General features: G+C 41.5%; 1 protein-coding gene across 2 annotated transcripts in view; it reads left to right on the top strand.

The window, feature by feature from the left end:
* Nucleotides 1–25,235, top strand: part of myripb (myosin VIIA and Rab interacting protein b) — a 139,716-nt gene that overhangs the window by 79,986 nt on the left and 34,495 nt on the right. For both annotated transcript variants that reach the window (XM_079575796.1, XM_079575797.1), the window contains exon 4: nt 22,490–22,626. In XM_079575796.1, the coding sequence (XP_079431922.1) occupies nt 22,490–22,626 (137 nt within the window). The remainder of the gene's footprint in view (nt 1–22,489; nt 22,627–25,235) is intronic.

The following is a 25,235-nucleotide window of genomic DNA, read 5'->3' as shown; positions in this document are numbered from 1 at the left end:
ATAAATAAACGAATCACGAAATGTTGTATTACTAAATTGAATCTCCTGAAGGTTTAATTCGCTCACAACAACATTGGGATTTCTTTGACAGATTTATGTACAGATGCAATGCTCCCATGTAGTAAATAAATCACTCTGTATCTGTGGCTAGAGGCACAAAGCACCTCTAGGCTATTTTTACAACTCTGTGCATAAGCTGCAATTTCAACATTTGTTTTTCAGTCACTCATATAGTTAAAACATTCTGCAGAAATATTTACACAATATATGGCCGTGAATTGTGGGTCAGACATGCAAAAGCTTGAATCAGTTTGTTCTTAATATTCCTGTGGAGGGTTTGAAACCGGCTTGTATAAACCTAGAGCGCGCTGGAGGGACTCTCAGCTCGCCTACGCAGAGACCACCAGGGAATCTGCAGGTGTGTGTTTGGTTCTGGGAACACACAGACCTTTTTCTTCCACTGTGAAACGAAAGAAACTTCTTGGCCTCCATTCAATCGCTGTGTCATTCAGTAAAGTGAACTCTGACAACTTTGTGTTATATGTACGTGCACTTTCTGATCGTACAGTCCTCCTCAGATGTCGGTGTGTGAAAATATTGCTCGGAGGCTGAATCAGCACCTCCTCTGATTTGCAGACTCCCAGACGCTGTGTGGTCAAGAGCCTCCCTCCATTTTGAAAGTTTTGCGCGGATCATATGCGACAATGTTTGGGAAAAAGTCTCGTTTATTTCCGCGTTTAGCCAAAATCCGTGTCAACCGAGCGCTTGTCGGTGTTTGTCAGTTCTTGACTAAATATGGCGTGCGGAGTTGACATTTCTGTCTACTGCGCGCCCAGATCTTCAATATATTCTCTCACAAGCCTCAAAGAGACTTAGGGATGATATTTGCAGCGTGAGGAAGCGACTCACTTCACTCGCCCGCATCTCACTTTGATTCATCTACAAACATTTACCAAATAAAACCCCTGTTCGCCTCGTAGCACTTGCCTCTGATTCACTCTAATAGGAACTGTAATGTAAGCGTGCCGGGCCTCCTGACTCCAATATGCAGTTTATCTTTACTATCTTCTGCGCAACTGGCCATGGCTCATATCCTGAGAGGAAGCCAGATGCGTGATGGGTAATTCCCTGTAAGTAGCTTCCTTAACAACATTCGCAAACTTTACTCACATTTGTTATGGGAGCAATAGCAGCACCTCTGTACGGCGGGATAGAGTTTGTAATCTCTGCTCTCCTGCCTTCACCCTTGGCTTAACTTCCACGGCTTCTTTTTAGACGATGGCACTTGAGATTGGCTGCCACGGTCAAGTCACTCAGCTATGAACAAAATAAAACACAGCGGCGAGAAAATATTTGTTCAGCGAGTGCGCACAGCCTGACAAACGCCGAAGCCACATATAACGGAGCGAAAAGCGGCGGTTTCGTCTGATTTGTCAGCGTGGCCGTTCGCGCTCTTGGTTTTCGGGGTAAGTGATCTGAGGACGGCGCTGCGCGTTTACTGGATACAGATCTACGAGCAGGAATTACTTCCTAACTTTTACTGTGTGCTCAACATTTTATATAACTTACTCTTCGGGAACTCCCCCCACGAGTGAAGCTATGAGTGCTAATCTGTAATTTATTCATCGCGCTCTCTGTATTAATCTTTATTGAGTTTTCGCTGCTGGAGTAATTGTGGATATTATCAACGTGGATATAATGAGCTGTGGATTCACGATAAACGCTGGATATTTTATATAGCCAATGACTTACCCAAATAAATGTACATTTTGTGGTAAAGGCAGTGTGTTGTTGTTGGTCATTATAAAACACTTTTACAAGGAAAGATGGAAATAAATGTGCCATATATTAGCACTCGGGCTGCACATTGCAATCAATCATTATACTGATCATTTCAACACAGTGGGCTTCATTAGATTATCTACAAAATGTGTCAAAATGGGGTTAAAATAATAAGAAGAAGAAAAAAGGCATCTACAGCTTATTTAGCCTTAATACATCATGAACTAACACTTAATTCATCTTGAAGTAAGTGTGACCCATGCTCAAAGCAGTACTAAGTAACTTGTTTACCTCAATAAATCCTTTTTAGTAGTCCCTACAAGTGTTGATGGGATGATTGGGGGGTCTTTCATCTCCGCCTGGTGTCTCTTGCCAGAAAACCACAATTGCAACTTTGCTGCCACCAGGTCGGATGAGCAATACACACTAATGGAATCAGAAAGAAGAAGCTAACAGCCAACAGTATTTACAGCCAAGTTTGAGTGAAAAAAATTATCTCCATTGGGTAATTGGATGTACAGTATCCCTCTCTCCCTTTGTCTTTTCTGTCAGCGGAGTATTTACTCTCACGGACAATTAATGAGTAAAAAAAAACGCAACATGCTACGACACTTGCAGTGCCGCTTATGGCCTCTAGGGGCATGAGTTACTTAGTGCTGCTTTAATTACTACTGTATCTGAATATAATAGAATATAAAAGTTAGGCATTAAAGGAACAGGCCAACGTTTTTCCATTTACGCGTGCGCTCAGTCACGCAAAAAGACCAAAGATGTTGTTCGCATTTAGCCTCTCCTCCTCACTTCCAAGGGGGGGGGCAAACGGGCATGAAGTTAGAAGCGACCAAGCTCTTCCACGCTTTCCCTATTTAAAAACGGTTACAGTATAGTCACACTAAATTAAACATGTCGATTTTCTAGGCGGATAAAGAGGGGAACTATATTGTAAGGTGTAATAACACCATAGGACTACTTCCACGTAGTTATTATAAAGTATTACCAGAAAAAATCTTGACTTTAACTGAATCTTTACACACTTCAAGTCATTTTCTGCTACCTTGGCAAATAAATCGCAGTCAGATGAAAGATGATTTTGCGATGTATTGTGGCTTCTTACAATAGATAGATATTGTCTCAGGCTTCAACTAATATAACGAGAATTTGCAGATAATTTTGCAGCCCAGATATTCCTAAGTTGGAAGTTCGGAACTAAACTTATGATGTGTCGAATCAGGACGATGTTACAATGTTTTACCTTTCTACAATAATTACGCTCATTTTCACTTTCCTAATCTAATCTATTATGTATTGGAACCGGGGGGCGCTCAGAGATGTTTGTGGAAACTTGTTGCAAAGTTATCATCTGTGTATTGAAATATTAATGCCTTTCTGGAAACACTTTAATTATATATTTGGAGAGTTGTCGCATCCCTCACAAAAACACAGTGCTTTTGATGTTTTGGGAGAGAGAGCTGCTGTTAGTGAGCTGCACTAATTAACCAACAATGCTAATGGCGCTATCCCAGTTTCCCTGTCCTGGCCGCACCTCCGGGACCCCCGATATCTTCAATTTGTGCGTTTGTGTGTTGCCTCTGCTTTACACTTTAGCTTCAGGCCTGTCTGTGTCTCGCCGTGGATCCTCCCTCATTTTTCAATGGTTTAAATGAGGCTTAGCGGCCGATTCATTTCCCGAGCTGTCCGCACCGGTCTCACCTTGTTTAGCTGTGATTTCCCACCTGAGCGGAAAGAGCGGTTTGATCTCATTTGTCTAAAATCATCCGATGTTATTAGGCCTGTACCTCGCGGGCTTCAGATACTGAGGCAGGTTAATCCGATTTAACTCTCGCGATCCTCTTTCACCCGCTGTAATAACATGGAGCAACTGTTCTGAAACTTCCTGAATTAGGTGCTGTGTGCAACAGACGGGAGACCTGTTGGACATGTGCATACTGTAGTAACTTTAGCGGCAGTAGTAGCAGAGTGTTGTCACTTCTTGCATGAGTTTGCAGATGACAAACGGGGCTCTGCTGTCGGAGATCACACAGATAAAAGAGGTGAGATTCTCTGGCAAACAGCGAGGCAAAGCTTTTTCCTCACTAGGGCTGGGTGCCGTAACGCCAGTACTTTAACAATACTTGGCTTTCGACACCGATACCTTCCTTTTTTTGCTACCTATGGGAAATCATTTGTCATATAGAACCATAAAACAGATTAACAATCTTAATTTATTCCTTTTCCTTCTACTTAATTTCTTTAATTTCTTGTTCTTCAGGCGTTTGAGGCGAGACAACCAAGAAACTTAATTTAAAGGAATAGGCCACCGTTTTTACATAATAAAAAGGGGGGACTATATTGTGAGGCGTAATGATACGAGGAGCAAAACGTCCGCGCAGTAACTCCTAAAGACTTCCCCCGCTCACTTCCGTCAATAACCTTTAGGAGTTACTGCGCGGACGTTTTGCTCCTCGTATCATTACGCCTCACAATATAGTCCCCCTTTTTATTTGCTTATAAAATCGACATGCTACATTTCTGTGTAAATATACTTCGCATGAAAACACTTCACGTAACTTTATTTAAATAGGGAACACGTGGAAGAGCTTGGTAGCTTCTATCGTGAGCTTTTTTGGAGCTATATGACATGTGGGAGAGGCTGCGTATGTGCTCCGTTTGCCTGGCAGAGCGCACGGACAAAGACCAGACGGGGATATATTACCTCGGCTAAAGTGAGGTAAGAGCATATCTCAGTATGTAAAAACGGTGGCCTATTCCTTTAAAGGGGCTAGATGCAAGTTGGCCATTTTATACTCACTACTGCCACCTCAGGTCCTACATGTAACTGGATAATTTTAACATTTTTAAACTCTGTATAGTCTTTTTAAACACAAAAGATCAGAAAAAAAAAAACTTTTCTTATTTTTCCCCCATTTCTAACCGATTTTTTAACCAAATATTTTCCCTAATTTTCATTTTTTTTCCCCAATGTTACATTTTTTTTCTTACTTACTTTTTTTTTCAAATTTTTTCCCAATTATTTCCCAATTATTTCCCCAAATGTACCCAAAAATATATTTTTTTTTCCCTTAGTTTTTCCATCATTTACATTTTTTCCCCCCAATATTAATTTTTATTTTCTTCAATTTTTTTCAATTTTTTCCCAAAATGTACCCCATTTTCCCCCCAAATATTTCTTTCTTTCTTTTTTTACTTTAACCAAAACTTCTTTCGATTCCAGTTGATACCATGGTGGTATCGTTTACCGGTGCCCAGCCCTATTCCTCACCTAGATTAAAAGAAAACAAGTTGTAGCTGCAGCATCAGCAGCCACATACGTCTTCCTCCACTTGAAGTTGGAGAGCAGTGGCTCGACTCCAGTCTCTGCTCAGTAATACACTAATTCTTCCATTTATCAATAAGGACAGAACGCTAATGTGACAGTAGGAAGCAGAACAGGCAGTAATTATGCTCAGATCGACTGCAGCACAAAAGAAAATATTGTATATTTAGTGCAAATGTTCGTACACAAGCCCCGCAGCAGCAATACAAATTGAAGAGACAATGCCCTGTTCCTCTGTTCTTCTGTGTTTGTGCCGTTCTTATGGAAAAGGAGCACACGAGGAGCTGTGTGATCCAAGACAGGATCAAAGCCCTGTCTCTAAATGAATACTGCCAATGGGAAACATTTCAAAGCAAACTGTGCACATACAGAAATACTCCTGCTGTAGAATAAGGGTCTTGCTTTGGTTGTTTGTTCGCCAGCAGAAACCTTTCCCTCCATATGGGTTATTGCTGTGCATCTCTAATTCAGTGCTGTTTCTTTGTTTACTTCCGCTGATCAAAATGGAATTCGCAGGTGAGCCGTGTGCACACCCCGTATTTGACTATTGGCTTCATGCATTTTGAATGAAGGGCCCCACAGATCTGATATCGGAGTTGCTTCCAGTCACTTTCACGGTCTCATGTGGAGGCAGAGAATCTCACGGCATCGGGTTCATGCCGTCAAACAGCTGCAGGCTTGTGCACCTCATTTCTGTTTACTCCGACACTTTGGGAAATGTACGGCTGTGGGGTGTTGTGATTTCAGCAAACAGCTTTTTCCCCAGCCAGAATGAGTTTAGCTGGATTCATTTGATCACCGTCTGCGCAACATGCCGCTAAACTCAATAAGTTTTCGCAACCACGGGCGAGGAAGTACTTTTTTTGAGAGCGCTGATTTGTTGGCTTGTTCTGTTAGCAAGTTTTATCGATCTTCTCTCGGCTGGTAGTACGTCAAAAAATGTACCTCATTTTTGAAAAAAGTCCCAAACAACAACAAATCAAGGCACAGTAAGCCAGAATTAATGGTTTGATACAAGTGTTGATGGAGCCTTTGTGAGGATCCATGTGTGCTTTCATTTGATTTAAGTTCCCCTTTTCTCATCTAAATTCTTTACATAATAGTATGCAGATCCTGTTTTTATATATAAGGGAGTCAGCCAAGTATATTTCAAAGGGACTGCATCTCTTTATCTCAATCCAAAGACATCAACACAACGCAAAGACGCATATGTTCAGATACAAAATGATCGAAAACAGCGGCATAACACGCGGTGGCTTGTCACGCTCACTAATCCCTTTACCCCTCTCCTCCACTTACCCCGACAAACACAAGCCTTTCTGCAGACTGTGGGTGAAACCGGCAAAAAGCTCCACTCCTCACGTTCAATCGAAGCTTTTCCTTCTGCCATCACCATCGCCACTTACGATCCCTGTACGGGCATCCCCTACCAAGGCCCGCGTCACCTTGAAGTAGCCACCGATCGCTGTAGAGGTCGGAGATAATGATCAAAACAAGCGCGCGCCAGAGAGGAGGTGTCTGAAGCCACTCTAGCACTGCTTTGTGGCCCCAGTTACTCAGTGATGGCGTTGCTATCAATTATGCAACGGTGTGGACTGGAGTATGGGATAGACTTAATGAGGCAGGCCAAAGGTTTTTGTCAATGATCAAAGCGTGGTCAAAAGCAGCCTATACACTGGTCATGAAATGTATTTGATGTGCTTTAGTTGTAGCGCTCAGATGTGCGTAGTTAAGAATTAGTAATGCCTCTCCAGTTTTGGCTCGAGGTTGTTTTTGCCGGGAGGAATGTTTCACCCTAATTTTGCTAATGTGGCTAATTATGAGCCAAAAGTAGCTGCAGATAAAGTCACTAATAATTCATTGTCTCGCTATATGAAACAGAATCGAGGTTGCGTTTTGTTCCTGTTGTGGCGATTCCTGTAAGTCATGTATTGTGTGGAGTGGTGTGTCTGAGTGGCTTTGTTTGATGGATGGGGCCGCATCTCATCTGTCTCCACGTGCCATCTCGTTTTCCGTTTTGCCATTCCGCCGCGTGGCCCTCTTCAGTCCCCTGCAACGCTCTGATCTCCTCTGTGATTATGCAGGAGCTGCTGAGCATGGCCACGGCATGCACAAAGGCAATAGAGGCCACGTCTTCCATTCTGGGACTGCGAAATGTCTTCGGATTTGATTACACGGTCACAAGTTGGAAGCTGGAGTTGCATGTTTTAGCTGAATGTATTTGGAGAGGCTTCAGTGCTGCTACTCGACCATACTTACATTGGCCAGAAATAATCCCCTAGACTTGTATCAAGGATCTAATAAGTAAATGTGTTGTAAACTAGAGGTCGACCGATGTATCGGCCGGCCGATATTTGGGGATTTTACGATATCTACTATCGGCCGAGCTAGCGCCGATAAACGCTGATATGTCCAGGACTGAAAAAGAGAGACTTCACGTAGAAAGAAGGAAGTCAGGGCTTTAAAACGAGTCAACCAGCAACTTCCTAGCCCTCAGGGGAACAGAGAAACATCGCAATTAAAATTGATTAGCTACAAGTTTGTTAATTAAATACAATTTTGAATCACAGAACCTGGAGAATTCAATTGCTAAGTTAGTTTTAACCTCTGAAATTGTGATTGTGAAATTTGATCGTCGCACAAAATGCCACGTCTAGTAACAGTTTTGTAATGCTAATGGCAGCATGCTAATGCTAACAGCAACTAATCAAAGCTGGGACAGAAACTATGTTTGAATCACCTTAAGTAAAAAAATAAAAGTATTTTTATTTTTACAGGATTATAGACCAGACATTTGGAAAATCGGCCAAAACTTTTGGCCAAAAATATCGTCCAATATCAGAATCGACTAATAAAAATCCCCAAAAATCGGCCTTAGAAAAACCCAAGGCCGATGGGTTTACAAGACAATAGGTTTACAATAGAGGTCGACCTCTACTGTAAACCCGTAAGTAAGAGTATAGAGGAGAACTTTGTCCAAAGCCCTGCAATCCTAATGTTAGCTGAGATCTAATTCAGGGGTAAAAGCTCCATCGACATTGATACGTTGGCATCTGAAATCATTAGTTTAAGTGAACCCTTATATTTCTTATTAGAATATTCACTCAAATCTGTCATTTGTGGTGGTTACAATTGGAGCAGTTGTGATGAAATGTTTAAAGGATTTCTTAATTTTAACAACATTCAAATCAACACCAATGACTAGTGTTACCTAGAACCAAATATTCACTTTTATCTTTTGAGTCATCTTCCGAACCACCCAACCACGCGCTATGTTGATCCTGCCGTCGTAAAAAGATAATGATTCTTGTACATGAATGCGTGCCAGTCATTCTCCTTCAATTATAAGCTCATTAGACTTGAATGAGAAAAGCAGTTCAATTGAAACCTCCTGCATCTTCCACCATCAAGCACAATGTCCACATTTATCAGGGCTCCCTCCTCACATGTCGCATGATGACAAGTCCTGCTCGGCGCTGATGAAGACTGATGGCATTTCACCTCCCACAGTCCCACTTGTATCTTACTCCCACACAAAATGATACCCCACCTGTCAGAGAGATTTACTGATTCATTAAAGACCCAACATGCAAAACCGTAACGCGGCAGTGCTCATTTTTTTCCATTATCAAACCTTGAAAGGAGGAGGCTATTGAAGTTTGCACTGTTTGGCGTCATGTTCTCCTCAGATGGGTTTATTCCTCCAGCTTTTGACACACCGACTCTTTCTTCCAGGTTAGATATAAATGCTCTGTAATCATCCGACAGCTCACTCTGGTCAAATTGCTGCGTTGGCTACACACAAAAAGAACTGTTCCTTACTACAAGATAGTAAAGTACTAGAGCTTTACGATTCTGACTGACAGATAGGCCTGTCTGCTGGGTCAACAAAAACACAACGGCAAATCAGCGCCAGCACAAAATCTATCACCGCGGTCAGACAAACAAAAGCAAAGCGTGTCTTATGGTGCTATTTCAGATCAAAGTGAGAGGCGGATCTGTTATGGAGCCGCTCCCCTCTCGATCCCTCCATCTGTCTCTGTCACCGCAGCGTCAGCCGTGGCAACACAGAAAAACATGTTCAACAAATGGGAGCGGACAGACGCGCGAGAGCGGGATAAATGTGTGTGTAGAGATGGATTTGAAGGTGTGTGTTGTGACTGTGATTGATGTGGATCCATGTCCGGTGTCCATGCCTTAGATTGTGGGAAAACAATAGAAAAAGTGTGACTAAAGAATAAGACAGTGTGATCACCTGCTTAGTATCAGTGGGCTTCCCCTCCGCACAAACATCACCTGTTGCAAATGCATGACTAAATCAGTTGTTATGATTTAAAGGAATAGTTCACTGTTTTTCCATACTGAGATATATTCTTACCTGAGCTTAGACGAGTTGATGCATATCTGTCTGGTCTGTGTGCGTGCCCGTGGAAGAGCTTGATCGCTTCTAACCTCACCCTGTTTGGAGCTATAGGAATACACTGGAGAGGCCAAATGCTAATAACATCTTTGGTCTTTTTGCATGACTGAGCGCACACACAAAGACAAGACAGGTACGTATCAACTCGTCTAAGCTCAGGTAAGAACATATCTCAGTGTGTAAAAAACAGTGAACTATTCCTTTAAGAGAATTGCAATAATAAAGTTGCAGTAGTTCAAAGGGAATTGCAGCTTATTGGAACAGTTGAGCTACAGTTGCAGGATTCTTGGAGGGGCTGAACTGATGAAAGTTTTCTAAACACCCTGTTTGTGAAATGCGCTCCTTGAATTTTTGACTGAGCTGTACATGAGCAGCAGCAATGCAAAAAGAAAACACGAGGCTTATTACGACGACCACCGCTGATGCTCTCCTCACTCAGCAGGAGGTAAACGCAGCACAGCGGTGCTTACACATGTTGTAAATATGATCTTTGTGTAACAAATGCAGCCGCTCATATCAGCTGCTTGTATCTGTGCGTGTGCACATCGAGCAACAGTGCCGCACGGTTTGGATGGACATGAAAGTATGAGAGCTCCCTTAAAGCAGATTTGAGTTGAAGTCAGCGCTACTTGTAGTATAGTCCTCCGCCGCCCCACTTTTCTCCCTAAGCGACGCCCTCAGGCTACTGGCGAAAGCATAGACGAAAAGCAAGATCAAAAATGCGGTTTGACCTAGAATGTCCTTTGCGCCAGGCAAAAAGTCTGGCCCATAGTCCCTTCAGCGTGTCCTGGATCTTCCTGGGGCCCTTATCCCAATGGGACGTGCCCAGAACACCACATCCTCCACTAGATGTGAAGGAGAAGCAGCTCTACTCTCTGTTGGCTCTGTTGTTCGAACCTTGTTCTGAGATACATGGGATTGTTTTGCAGTTCATTTTTCAGTCTTCTCTGATACACGGCCCCCCCAAAAAAGTCACCATAAAAGAAAAATCACATGCTCTTATATTTCCCTTGTACCTCCTTCCCTTTGGCATTGTTTCAATAAGCTTTTGTAATGTCAAAAGATCCAGTGTTGCTTTCATTTCACACCAAGTTCTTGCTTTAATGATGGGAGAGTGTGACCATGCGCAAAGCCTTCTCCAGCACATCCCAAAGATTCTCACTGGGGTTAAGATCTGGACTCTGCGGTGGTTAATCCATGTGGAAATTATGTCTCATGCTCCCTGAACCTCCCTTTCACAATGTGAGCCCAATGAATCCTGGCATTGTGAACTTGGAATAAGCCAGTGCCATCAGGGAAGAGGAAATCCATTATTGGAATAACCTGGTCATTGCCGATCTCGTTCTTAGTGTTGCTGAACGTAGACCTGACCAAACTGCAGCAGCCCCACATCATATCAGTTAGTTAAATCTTAATTTGTGTCTTAGCTGTGAAAACATTTACCCCATAACTGTATTGACACATTAAAAGCTGTTTATCTCCATTCTCAATGATCTCTATTCAGTGTGTTTAACTGCAGCTCTTGAAGCCGGCAGATGAGCGCACAGTGTTTTGAAAAGCGTGTTTTGACAGGAGAGTGAGAGAAGCGATTAAGGCAACAGACAGCAACATCCCGCCGCTCTGGGACAAGGCAGAGGACACGGACACAGTTTGTGGAGAGAGTGGTGTTGTGTTGTTTTGTGCAGCGTGACTAACGTGAGAGTAAACTGGTCCCGGATGAGGCGGGCCGGGGGCTTATTTGGGGAGCTGTCGGTTCGTAGGTTCTCTAATTGGGGAGAGTGCAGTGAAATGGGTAACTTTAATGTCCTGTTTTTTTTTTCTTTAACACAACCACTCAAGGGAGCTCCAAGGGTGGCCGTGAGGTCAGCTCAATTTCAGTGGAAAATACCCGCACTTAAATTAAGTAATGGGAAGGCTATTCTAATGGGTGCAGAGGGGAAATTGAGGTGACAGGGACTGGACCAATTATATCCAATAGTATTAGCACATGGTTTTAATGAGGCAGTTAGCAGGGGTTACCAAAGCTTTCGTCCTCTGTCAAACTTGACCAATAGAATGCCAGAAAAAAATACTTGGAAGGAATATATTTGTGTACCGTTATTCCTTGTAGACCGGTTGTCATCTGTCACAAGTGAAGCAGTAATAGAGTTATTATACAAGACTGTAGTGACTGGAAAAATATATATTTTATAGTGTTGTATTGAAGATAATAGCCAGTGAAGCATAAATCATTGTGTTCAAATACTTCATAATCCATCATCTGCAATGCCTTACCACTTTCTGTTCTCTGTAGACTATTTATTGTGCCGGCCATTTCTTTTGCTTAAGTGCGTACTGTATATCGAACCTCCCGCCCCCCACCTGTCTCATGACTCACTGTGGAGCATTTTGTATGGAGCAACGGCCGCTGTAAATGTCAAACTTTCGCATTTGTGGCTGTGTCTGTAATCTTTTTTGATACTCTCCCATTGCTCAGAGGGCTCCGTTTGAGGTAAAAAGCTCTTTCACAGTTTCCAGCTTATCAGACCGGCTCAGAGAGAGGACCTCCATTTCACACTGAACTCAAAAGACCCAGAGCGGCCAAAGGAAGTCTTGGAGCTTTTTTCCCATTCTGCCATTTGGGATTGATTCACATGGATCTTATTGGGGAGAGTGAAGAGGGCTAAAAATAGCCATAAGGGGACGGACGCTCTGTACGCCTCAGTTATATGAAGCCAATGAATTCAGTGACCTTTATATCAGACATTTGAATACTATTTTTTTTTTGGTTTCTCCTGTGGAAGTAACAATAAATCATAGGCTTCCAAGAGTACAGCTAATGCTCTGACAAACGGTGCAGCATTTTTGTCTTTGGGACAACCTTTACATTTATCAAGTGACAAAAGTAAACTGCTTTAAACACTTATCACGTTCAATAATAGTATTTATGTTACTTCCATTCTTAGATTATTGAACAGGGTTGTATCCATCCATCCATCCATTTAGAGGGTAGAGATGTCCAGACTTCCGATCCACGCACACCTCTTCCAGCTGTTCTGGGGGGACTCCGAGGTGATACCAGGCCAGCTCAGAGACATAGTCCCTACAGTGTGTCCTGGGTCTTCCACTAGGCCTCCTCCCAATAGGACATGCCTGGAACACCTCCTGATGCCTCCTGGTTTCGGATGACCAGGACCCGAACCACCTCAGCTGGCTCCTTTCGACGTGAAGGAGCAGCAACTCTGCTCCGAGCTCCTCCCGGGTAACTGAGCTCCTCACCCTATAAGGAAGCTAATTTCGGCCGCTTGTATCGAAATCTCATCCTTTCGGTCATGACCCAAATCTCATGACCATAGGTGAGGGTAGGAAGCCCCCGACCACAGGACTGTCTCATGCTCCATCTGTCCCTCACTCGTGAACACGACGCTGAGATACTTGAACTCCTCCACTTGAGGCAAGGGTTGTATCAGAAAAGTCCTTTTGTAGAACACCAAATGAAGAAATCCATATACATACACTAGACGGGGATCTAGTTTTTCTGAAGCCACTGTAAACTGTAAAATATTCAGATTCAGATCATTGAATGGAGACTGAATAATCACTCAATCTACTTTCTTATCCGCTCTCTCTCGTGTTTGCAATTGCTCATTCGTCATTTATCTTTTTAGCATTTTTCCGCCATTGCCCTCTGCTCCTCTCAGTGCAGTGGGAGGCCGTCTGTCCGTGGGCTGGTGTTGTCAGACTGGTTCCCTGCGCCCCTAACAGCCTGTTCAGACTGACACGGGAGTATATTGGACCATGCTGTTCCCCCATTGTCCCGCTTGTCCTTGTCTCTCAGTGACGGGCGCACAGCTTCCCAGAGCGAAAAACCTTTTTAATGACCCTCGCACTCTCCGCCGCTGCCTTTTTCCTATAGGGGCATTTCGTGCGGGGCTACAGCATTGCAAATCAATAAGCCATCATTGGGATAGGCACTGAACGCAGACATTTGAATTTTAAGTAGGTTTAGAAGTGACTAGAAGTGAAAGATGTGGATTTTTGGATCAATATTGTACATTGGAAGGAGTGTCCAATCATTAACAAACTGTAATGCAAGTTTGTATACACTAATATTTATAGTATTACTACCATGTGTTGTTGCATAGTATACATTTGCACCTCTCTTAAGTACAATATTGTTATTAAGCAACTTTTGAATATCTACATAAGAAACAGAAGCAGTATGCATTCATGAATAATATTTCTGGGTCATGAAATGCATTGGAATAGCAGCAGTGTCTCAAGTGGCCTCACGACCTACATAAGTTAAATTTTGGAAATATTTTAATGCCAGCTGGGTGATGCTTTGACTCTGCGGAGAGGATCACAAACCACTGACAAATTCGGTTTATAATCTGTACTTTTTGTCTCTAAATCCTGTTATTTCAGTCGATTTTCATTTCCTGTGTTTGGGGGCAGAAAGAGGATAAAGACAGGTCATGGCCTAAAGTATTATCTTATACTTGTTCTTACATAAGATTAGATTTGTCCCGTTGGTTCCCCCTTGTGACACTTTTAGACTTTCTCTCTCTTTTGCTTTAAGGTCAAGTTGTACTTTATTGTATCTGTTGGTAAATTTGTCCTCTGGATGTGACCCATACTTCAGTGCTGCTGGAGGATTATCCTATTGTGCATGTCTGGGTTTAACAGACATGGGGCTGAGGAGAACATGTAAACTCCACATGGTCCAGGAACAAAACTCAAGACCTTGTTGCTGTGAAACCAGAGCATCAACCACTCCAAAACCTAAAATGACCTCTGTGGTATGATAATGTATAATACTGTATTAACAAAAGGACAGTGTCAGGTCTGCATTTGTATTGAATTTTATAGAAAATTATGTAGGTGCCGCTAATGGGGAAAACATTGATTATTTGCTATATTGGATCAAAAAGGTCTGGACCTTATTTCATTGACTCACAAGACAATTATAGTTCATTTGATTTATATAGGTTCTGTTTAACTGAATCAGTTTGCTTTGCATGATATTGGTTGTGCAGTAGCTCAGCTGGGAAAGCTTGATTTCATCCCAGACTTTGTTTATACCCTGGTTAATAAATGAGTGTGTGAATGGGTGAGTGGTGTCTTGATGAAAAGGCGCTTTGTTGGTACCTAATGTTGGTGGAAAAGTAAAGTGTAAGTAAAGTAAGTGCTTTATTTGTCATTGTACAAGCATACAACAAAATAGTGTTCAGGTGTTAGTCCTGAGCCGCTGCGACTGAGCTGCGCCGTCACTGTGGGCCGACCTGAAACCGTAGGACCCGGAGGAAGCCTGGTTGGCTGCCTTCAGTCTCCTTTGATCCTCTGAAACGGTGCAGCGCCTCCTGGGTTTGTCCCTGTTTTCAGAGCGTGGTGTCCTGCGCTGCTTAGCTCCTCCATCTCCTCCTAGTAAGTAGTAGTATGTTTCCTGTAGCTGGGGCCCTTGGTGCCTCTACAGTGTCTCAGAAAACCATTTACAGTTTATTGGACTACACGTTAAAGTTAGCCATACCCATAAAATATTGATTGCAGACTGTAGCTCAATGTTGGATATTCACAAGTTAATGCAGGTACAATTTGTGCCAGTTCCAATCGAAATAAAGATATGAAAATCACTGCAGGCTGGGAGTCGGATCATTTTCAGCCACGATGCTCGAAGGGGGGAGAACAAAAGGGCTATACTAACGCTTCTAGATCCTCAATTCCAAACTCCTTTTTCTTAAGTGAACATACAGCAACAAAACTTGAAAATCCAACATGGATGCCTCAGGTCACTTCAAACTATGAAAAACCTCAGTAATTCACTTTGGTCCCTCCATCCTGGACCGGGCAGAGAGCGCTTTGTCCAGGTATAACTCATTTCTGGTCCTCTATACTTCGCCGACGGGTCTCGCGGCTGCTGACACAATCATCCGTTAAACTCGTGAAGGCCTAAACTCAGAGTGGCCCAATGAATAGAGGGACAGGAAGGACAGGGAGAGAAACGGGACAGCTCCAGGCTTTAGAAAAGACAGTGTGTGTTGTTTTTGCCCATGTTGTAATTTGAGATCATTAGGCTGTGGTAATGACTATTAGGAGTTAATGTTTTGCAGAAATAAGATACGGCAAGCAACCTTTTAACCGACAAAAGAGCTAGTAAGTATTAAGAATTAAGTTGACCTGCGGCGCCAAACAAACAAAACTAATATTATTTCTGTCTTTTCTATCATGTTAGTTTCTACATTGTATTGAAACTTTTACAAATTGGTTTTCATTGCATTTAACTGAGCCTTAATATTTTTTACAACTAGCTCCACAATCACTTCTCTCAGTGCTTTGTTATGCATAATCAACCTTTCACACTGTAATACCTGCTTAACTTGAGAGCATTCACATATTGCCAGGCTGCCCTGTTTAAAGGTTATCTGCTGAGAGAGCTCTGTGCAGCTGTGATTAGACACACCAAATATCAAAAGCAATTGAGCAATTGATCTTTTTTGACCTTATCTCTGACCTTCAGTGTGCTGTGCTCTTTAGGATAGCGGCATAAGCTGACAAAACAAAGCTAACTTTCTTTTCTACTTAGCTTCATAACATGGCATTGTTAGTTAGCTTGTCTCCCTGTTTCCTCCAAAAGCAGTCTTGCATTATAATAGCAAATTCACAACTGAAGCTGGCAACAAAATTTTGTTTTCCACAGTTCGCCAAACACAAATGAATCAATATTAATTTCCTCTGTGCTGCTCCGAGTGTTTGTGTTGAAACAGGATTGGTTTGGGCTCAGAACAAATTTGAGTTTCATATTTGGAGCTGCTCAGAATAGTGTGAAGGAATGCTAATGGAGAAATGCATTCTGCACACTATTAGGTTCATCATGATTTTTCTTTTGCAACTGAAGCTGGAAAAATAGATGATTTATAAAAGGTAATTGCAAAAGTTAATGGAAATGTGTTGGGATTCTTCTACCATGTGCTGAAAACTGGATTGTTCCAAGATTTGTTTGTTCACATACTCACCCACGTTCGTCTTTATCAAATATGATAGTAAATATGATTAATGCTCCATTGTTTGTGAACGGCGGCAGTCAAAAGTTTTAGCAGTAATACATTGGTACTTTTCTTGCCATTAATAAAAGTAGGCTACAAGTGATATTACCAACTTATTTCTGACTAAAGGCATCTGAAATGTATTACAATTATATTTACATTCTGGAATTAAAGCAGCACTAAGTAACTTGTGCTCCCTAGAGGCCATAAGCGCCACTGCAGGTGTCGTAGCATGTTGTGTCTTTTTACTTATTAATTGTCCGTGACCGTGAGAGTAAATATTACGCTGACAGAGTCAAGTTGCAAGCATGGTTTTCTGGCCAGAGACACCAAAGGGAGATGAAAGACCCCCCAATCATCCCATTAACACTTGTATTACCCCCAGAGGGACTACGGAAAGGATTTATTAAGATTAACAAGTTGCTTAGTATTGATTTAATTAATCCATGATTTAATATGTACAAATGCATATGACTCAAAATGTTGGGTTCCATCAGGAGCAGATCGTGAACAGAACTGGAGATTTCTTTGTGCGTAAGAGTCCTCCAGACTGTTCTTAGGATTTGTTCTTACAGAGGAACGTTTTCAGCCTCAGCTCGTTTTCAGTTTTGTGAGTGCCAAAAACCTTCCTAAAAAGGCCTTAAGAACTAATTTGTGCATAAGAACATGTCTTCTCACCGGAACTAGCTCATGTCGTTTAGGCCAATTTGCAGCAAAAGCTCAGTTAAAAATCCTCTTCTCGAATGAATATAATGAGAGCCGCTCCAGACTGATGTAACATACGGCCTTTTTACATTTTGATAAACCAGACATTGCATGTGTGTGGCTTTCTTTTTTCCTTATACTGTTTTCTCTCCTTGCTGTATACGCCCAACACAAGCTTATCCAATTCATTACAACGCTCGGGAAGTCAATTATGGTAATGCATTCTTTTCACTTGGGGAAATGGAAAGTCAGTCTCTCAAAGTCCGCATTATCGTTATATATGTTGTATTTGGTTTCGATGTGCAGATTCCCTTGTGAAGTGTGCATTATGAGCTGGAGGATAGACCGGTATCAAGAGACTATCAACTCGAATCTTCTTTGGCTTATTCATGAAGCAGGCAGCATCTGGGAATCTCCCAAACTCGTTATGAGAAGTGTATTTGCGCAAGCTCACGCGGCGCTGCAGATCTAACTTGAAAGCCCACACTTATCCGCCCCTCTCTCCGCCCTCCTCTGTCTTTTTTAGATCATGCCTCTCCGGGGACGTCGTGTCATGCTTCATTCATCAGTCGCTTCTCTCTCGCTCTCTGTCCTAAATCTGTCTTTGTATTTTCCTAAAAAGATGGACTAAGACGGCTGGGGGATCGCAACAAGTTTGGAGAGGAGCAGATGCTTAGTTAAGTCTGCAATTGATCGGCATCTGTTTGGGCATAAATTAAAGTTAAACCTCGATGAAAGTGTTATGATGAGGCTGTAAAAGCAAAAGTCACATTAACATCTGGTATCGTGCATTTGGAGACATCGTCATTTGCCTGAAATTTCCAATCAGTTGCAGGAAGTAGGGTGTAGTTTTAGCTTGGACAATGAACCTGGAGATGGAGATTTTCATTCTTTTAGCAACACATATTGATTTATAGCATGGACTTCGGTGGTATAGTGCATTGAGCATGTAAAATAAACCAACCCAAGCTCTGTATGCTCATAAAAAAACGCAATAAAGATTCTCCTCATACTCTCGCTCGTATGTGTCTTGTACAAGTGTCGGTTCAAAGGCAGCCCCCCCACCTCTCCACGTCTCCACCTCATTTCACCGCATAGGGCTGAATTTTTTTATTCCTGCTTGCTTGGTCAAGAGCCATCGTCGCTCATCCATTTTAAACGGCAGATAAAAGGAGGCCAACCTCTTCCCCGGCTCCTCCATCAGAGAGACTCCGGTCTGACCCGTGGCTTGAAATTAAGAAGCGCAGGCCCATCGAGCGGGCGGGCTGATAGAGCGTCATAAATCTAGTGAGAATGACACAGCGGGGGGACAACAGCAAGGGAGTATTGCACAAGGAGGTGGGATGGATGGGGTGGCCTCAGGGGCGCTCACTATCCCTTTATTAGCATGGCTATTCTGGCTCTGGAATAGCACCCTGTTTATTGACCCATGGTTTTACATTAGCGTACGCCCCTTGTGGTTTTCAGTGCAGCAGAGGCAATGACCATAACGGAAGAAGCCTCAATGTTTTGCAATGTTACTAAGGTCTTCTATCTGACTTGGCATTTTCACATCTTTTGATTACACAGCCTTTAACATGTGCAAAAGTTCAGTTTGTATCCAAAAAAAGCCGGAAAAATAATTTATTGCTGCTTGATTATTCTTATACTAAATATTCAAAGCAGCAGGGAAGCCTATAAAGGTCACACTTCATCTGCGTGGACTCTACTATTCCATTATTCATTTACCTCAACAACAAAAAATAATGGTAATATTTATTACAATTGTGGAAAGGTCAGTAATGGGACAAGGAAGTAATCCGTTTTTCAGTTTGTGACATGTTTTGGTTACAAATAGGTAAACATTTGTTTTGTGAGTATATTGTTCGACAGGGCGACAGTGGCGCAGATGTCTCGTCTCGTGATCAGAAGGTCTGGGGTTCGAATCCCACCTCCTCCGGGAAGTGTACACTGTTGTGTCCTTGGGAAAGACACTTCACCCACATTGCCCCCAGTGTCTGCGTACATTGGTGTATGAATGGGAGTATGAATGGGTGAGTGGATCCTTGCTGTAAAGCGCTTTGAGTGCCTAATGTAGGTGGAAAAGCGCTATATAAGTTTGAGATTTACCATTTACCATTTGTTGTCTTGTGGCACAGGTAGAGCTTAGATGTGAAATTGACAAACCAACCGTCTGGAGGTTGTTGGGTGTTATGCTTAAAGTGCATATGACACATTCGACACAACTGTTACTAAATCATAGTTAACACAATTATATGTAAGTTTTTGCTAAAGATTGTACCCATGCAGCTTTCTTTAGTTTGGTCATTTTTTGTGATGTTTTTAGTTTCACTTCCTTATTGGACACTGACAGGAAGTGGCATAGATGAAGGCAAACAATTTGAAACTGTCGCCATGCCAACCATAAGTCCCGGGTCCATTCACTACAATGGGATGTTGCTGATTTTAACCTGCTGTAGAGCCGACAACAAGGCTCTTTTTAAGGGCCTAGATGCAAGTTGCTCATTTTATGCTCACTACTGCCACCTCTGGTCTTATGTGTAACTGCAGTCTCTATATTAAGCTCGTGCTTGACGGCACTTTGGACCCGAAGTAACCACTTTTTGAGTGACAGTGCAGGATTTTAGAGGCAGTTGTGGTGAACAGGTCTGAGCTCATTCTACACATTAGGACATTGCTGAAAATGTATTGGGAGGAAAATACTTAATTTTAACATTTTTAAACTCTGTATAGTCCCTTTAAACATCTGATCTCACCTAGATATTACATTTACTCTGTATTTCCTCTAGTGATGCTTTTCTAGCATTAATTACACTTTTTTTTAACATAATGAAAGCTTATTTTAAATACTGAAATATAATATCTGAATTTTCCTGGAGAAATGGTGAGATATGTTATTCTAATTTGGTGTAAAACAGTTTTGGCTGTTTTATCTGTTGTTTTTTCAGCAAGAGATTCAGATAAAGTTTTTTTTTTTGCTGTTTATCGATGGAACTCTCAACAGTTTATTAACAGCTTATTATTGGAACTTTACCTTCATCATGCAATTTCTCCATCTGTGAGATCAATAAAGTATCATCTTATCTTATCTTATCTTATCTTATCTTATCTATGTCACTTCCTGTCAGCAGCTTAAAAATTCAAATGAAAACAACTTTTCTGCCCAACATTTCTTCATGAAAATTGCAGCTTCACTGAAATAAAATAATAATGATGCAACTGATGGTATCTTTCGAAATAAATCATGTTTTCAAAAGCATTAAATCTGTCACATACACTTTAAATACCGTACTGTATTTAAAGTGAATTATGACATCTATTACTAAGCGTATTTTTATTTTTGTTTGATTTATTTCTGCAACACTACTCGCTTTTTCTTGTCACTTTAATGCGTATAATGTGTGTAATTTGCACGATCAAAACAACTGATAGGCTTGAAATATATTTGAAAGGGCAGATTTTATTTCGCAGATGGCATTTAGAAAGTGTTATTCTGTGAAGAATGTAATAGGTCAAAATGCAATAACTTCTTCTCAATATGACGCCGTCAGTGTTAAAAAATTGGCAATCCATCTTTGCCCGCACGGCTAAATGTGTGACGGTGGCATGAAAGGCAGAAGGCGGGCAGGACGGCTCCGAGAGATTAAACACAAAGTTGGCAAAATTTCATGCGATCCATTGCAATACGCTGGCGCTTAAAGGGATGCATTTTCCGAAGGATTTTTTTTTTTATCACACGCTCCATTATGAATTACTGCTTATGTAATCATCTGTTCTCTCGGACCGGTCGGGATTCAGGCGCTGAGCTGTGGGCAAAAAGGAAACGCATTAATAGGTTTATACTGAATTCATATTGTGCTCAATGCAAAGTGAAAGCCTCTCTGCTCAAGGGAAACTACACCACAGGAATGAATAAAGCTTGATCGTAGCTTCAGGTTCAGAAACGGGATAATTTTCTGCTGTCGAAAACACTTTTTGATGTTGGGGAACGGAATAGTAGAAAGAGTGATGGTATTAATAAAACCACAGCTGAAATACTTCTGTATTATCGATCCATTGTGATGTTTATAGTTTCACTTCCTTATTGGAAACATACAGGAAGTGACATAGATGTAGGCAAGCAATTTTAAACTGTTGCCATGCCGACCTGTCAATAGTGTAAAGCAATTAACCTCTTTAACCCCCACAGGAACCGAGCTTATTTTGTCCAATTTGGCATTTCCCCAAATCTAAAAGCTTCTTCAAAAAAAGCAACGAAACTGTGACGAAAACACAATAAACAAGCAACAAAAGCACGATTAAAATTGATGAACAGCACAAAAATAAAGAGCAACAATAACACAATAAACAAGCAACAACAAAAAAGTAAACAGCAAAAACACGACAGAAAAGCAACAAAAAACCTGTTATCACACAGCAAAAAAGCAACAACAAAACGAGATGAAAACACACCAAAAACGCTTTAAGCTCCAATCGACAAACTTTTAGATTTGGGTAAAGTCAAACTAGAGACATCGCGCTTGGCTAAGGCTAAGTGGTTAAGAATTTAATACAGAATATTTTTGAACGATGAAAGGTTCTCCAAACGGTGCACTTAAAGCAGCACTAAGTAACCTTTTCGTAGTCCCTCTGGGGGTAATACAAGTGTTGATGGGATGATTGGGGGGGTCAACAGACTGATGGTCAAAGCTAACTGCGGCCTAGTGCCAATTAAACAGTATTTACAGCCAAGTTTGAGTGAAAAATCTTTATTGTGTAACTAGATGTACAATATCCCTTTCTCCCTTTGTCTTTTTTGTCAGTGTAGTAACGCAACATGCTACGACACCTGCAGTCCTGCTTATGGCCTCTAGGGGCAAAAGTTACTTAGTTCTGCTTTAACAGGAAATAGTCACATGACTGAACACATGCATTGATACGATTTTTAGTTCTTACCTCCCTGATCAAACCAACATCCTAATAAACAGCAAATCAACCCTTATATTTACCCTTCTTACACTGCTAGAACCTGGTAGTTGTCATTAGTTGTTGTAGTAATAGTAGAAGTGTTGTTTTATGTTTAAATGAAGTAAAAGTGACAGTAATAGCTCATCTATTCCCTTGCACAACCTTTTATGGACTCGACTAAGCAGAATGTTGCTTGATGCTATTTTCCTGCTTTGATTCAATGACTTTGGGCTGAACTCATCTCTCTGACAAATTGCCGCCTCGCTTTTTCTTTTTCAGGATATTGAGAACCCAGTCCCTCGAATGGTATTACAACAATGTGAAGAGCCGTTTCAAGAGGTTCGGTAGCGCCAAGGTCCTGAAGACTCTGTACCGAAAGCACATAATCGAGCGTGGAGCCCTGTCTGATCTCCCAGGTAACATCAGCATCTTTTCCACTCCGCAAGGTCTTTACACAGCAGTCGTTTAGGTTATTTTTACCCCCTCATTACTCTCTCCATCGCTAATGTTGGGATTAAGTGACGTAGCGAACAGAAGCCGAGGTGGACGCAGGCAGACGCGCTGATTGCTCATTACTTCGCTTTGTACGATAATCACTCCCTGTGTTTTATCGCCTTTTTTTATCTGATTTGTTTAATTGCCTTCACAGCTGCACAGTGGCATAGATAGTATTAAATATATGCGGTGCACGATTATGAGTCTTCCCATCCTTCTGAAAAGAGCTGCACAATATATCAGCACATTATCATTATTGCAATATTAGTTGAAGCATAATCAGTATCACAAGAAGCCACAATACACCGCGTTCCAAATTATTATGCAAATGACATTTTTCTAAGATTTTCTACATTATTAACTCAAATGACAGTCAGCATAATTTTCAAGTCTTAAACTGCCGACCAGCTCCCTCCTCATGAGTCTGGCCCCAAACATGACTCCGCCCCCTCCTTGCTGACATCACTGCCTTGTTGGGACATGGTGGCCATTCACCAACTATCCACTACTCCATCCATCTGACCATCCAGGGTTACACGGCATCAATGAACAAGACTGTTTGAAAATGAGTCTTCATGTATTTCTGAGCCACTACAGCCTTTTCTGCTCGTCAGCATTAAATTCATAGTTTAGGGGAGGCTGGATAGAAGGTTTATGAACAAGCCTCTGGAGGGTCCTACACCTTGATGTTTGGGAGACTCCAGAGGCACCAGTAGCTTCAAATACCTGTATGTTCTGTATGTACCTGTTCTATTAATCTGATGTGTTTGTCTGGCAGAAACCGTCCTCATTGTGCCTTAATCTGCACAAACCCGTGTGTGTCTGAATCAGTCACAAATCTCTTAACAGTACGATGATTACGCTTGATCTTTCGTGAAATATTGAACGTTTTCATACCAAGGGCAAGGCATTCAACTATTTCAGGTTTTTCATCAGCAGAGAGATCCTTTTTCTTTCCCATATTGCCTGAAAATGATGGTCTGCTTAATGATGTAGAACGTCCTTTTTCAGTAGTTTTTCCCTTAACTGGGTTTAACTAATTATCCCAGGCGTCTGAGATTGATGTCAGTGATTCAAAGTGCCCCGAGACACAATACCATCAATGGGTTTCATTGAAAAACTTTTTTTTTTAACCTTTATGGCACTGAAATACAATTTGCATGATAATTTGTGTATATTGCAAATTCACTTCGATTTTTGTAATGGAATTGAAATGGTTTCGTAAACTCTTGCTTTAACAAAATTCAAAACAGTTGAATGCGTCTAAACAATCTGGCAATTTTTACCCATTTATGCAAGACCATTTGACCTCCTCTCCTAAAATGCCAACAGTATCATTTGATTCTTCCGGGGAAATGCAGCACATTATGTTCAAATGCGTGTAAATAGTGTGCAAATAGATGGTGTGGCAGCAGAACCAAATGACTACAACAACAACGTCTTCTGCATCATGGGCAAACTCGAATTGTGTTGGTGTATTAAATCTTGGGGAGCAGCAATTTGCATGTTTGAATGTGCGTTCACCCCAGAGTCTGTCACTGGGAAAATTGAATGCTCCATATTATCATTGCACAATATTTATTCCTTCCCGTGTGCTCACTCTCGTAAGGGTCACATGGGGCTAACTCCGCTGCTTAGACTGACCTTGAACCCGCTACACCGCTGCGTAAAACGTCTATTTGTTGGCTCATTTAGTCCTTAACGGTCAATAATGATGTGTCCATGCATTGGTCAGAATAAGCCATGTGGTTATCCAGGTTTTATGTATCACTTGGGCTCAGTGGAGAGTGATGCTGTCTGGAGTGACGAGGGTTACATTGAAGTCCAGGCAGTAGGCAGAGTATGAGACTAGTGACTCACTGCAATAATTTAACACCTCATTCAAACTCAAAGTAAAAGTATGTACGTTTAGCTGGTCCAAAACCTGATCAAATTGAGTTTTGTCTGCACTGTGTCCCTTTAAATCATTACTAGGCTTGGCACAGTAATTACTATATTGATTTAGAGTTGAATAAATGACATACAATGAATACATTTCTGGGCTCAATATTAATTGAAAGTACATTTGGCTGCATTTTTAACAGATTTTTTATTCCATTTGTGTAATATTTGAACAATTTAAGTAATATTGTGGTTGTACAGATGCTAAATACTGTGATGTCCAGTATTCAATTATATAGTTTATCACAATATGTTTTTGACTCAATACATTGATTGTTGTTATCATGACAAGGCCAACCATTAATGGACAAGCTCTCACCCGTTCTGCGTTCAATCTGTGGTATAATTGCGTTATCAATTTGCTAGCATGCCGTCAGCTAAAAATTACTGATTATTTTCCAGACTATAAATTGCACTTTTTTCATAATTTGGCTGGGGGTGGTAGGTACAACTTTTTAATCAAAATATATAATTTCACAATGTTTGCTATTTTCGCGCTGACAGCTGCTAGAGGGCGCTCTAGGCATCTGTTCCAGTATCTGCTACTTCTGTACCACTGAAGATTTTAAAAACGTAGTCGAGCAGCAGA

The sequence above is a fragment of the Gobius niger genome (genome assembly GCF_951799975.1).
Source record: "Gobius niger genome assembly, chromosome: 18".
Lineage (NCBI taxonomy): Eukaryota > Metazoa > Chordata > Actinopteri > Gobiiformes > Gobiidae > Gobius > Gobius niger.
Note: the sequence above shows the minus strand (reverse complement) of the source record. Positions and strands in the feature narration are given on the sequence as shown.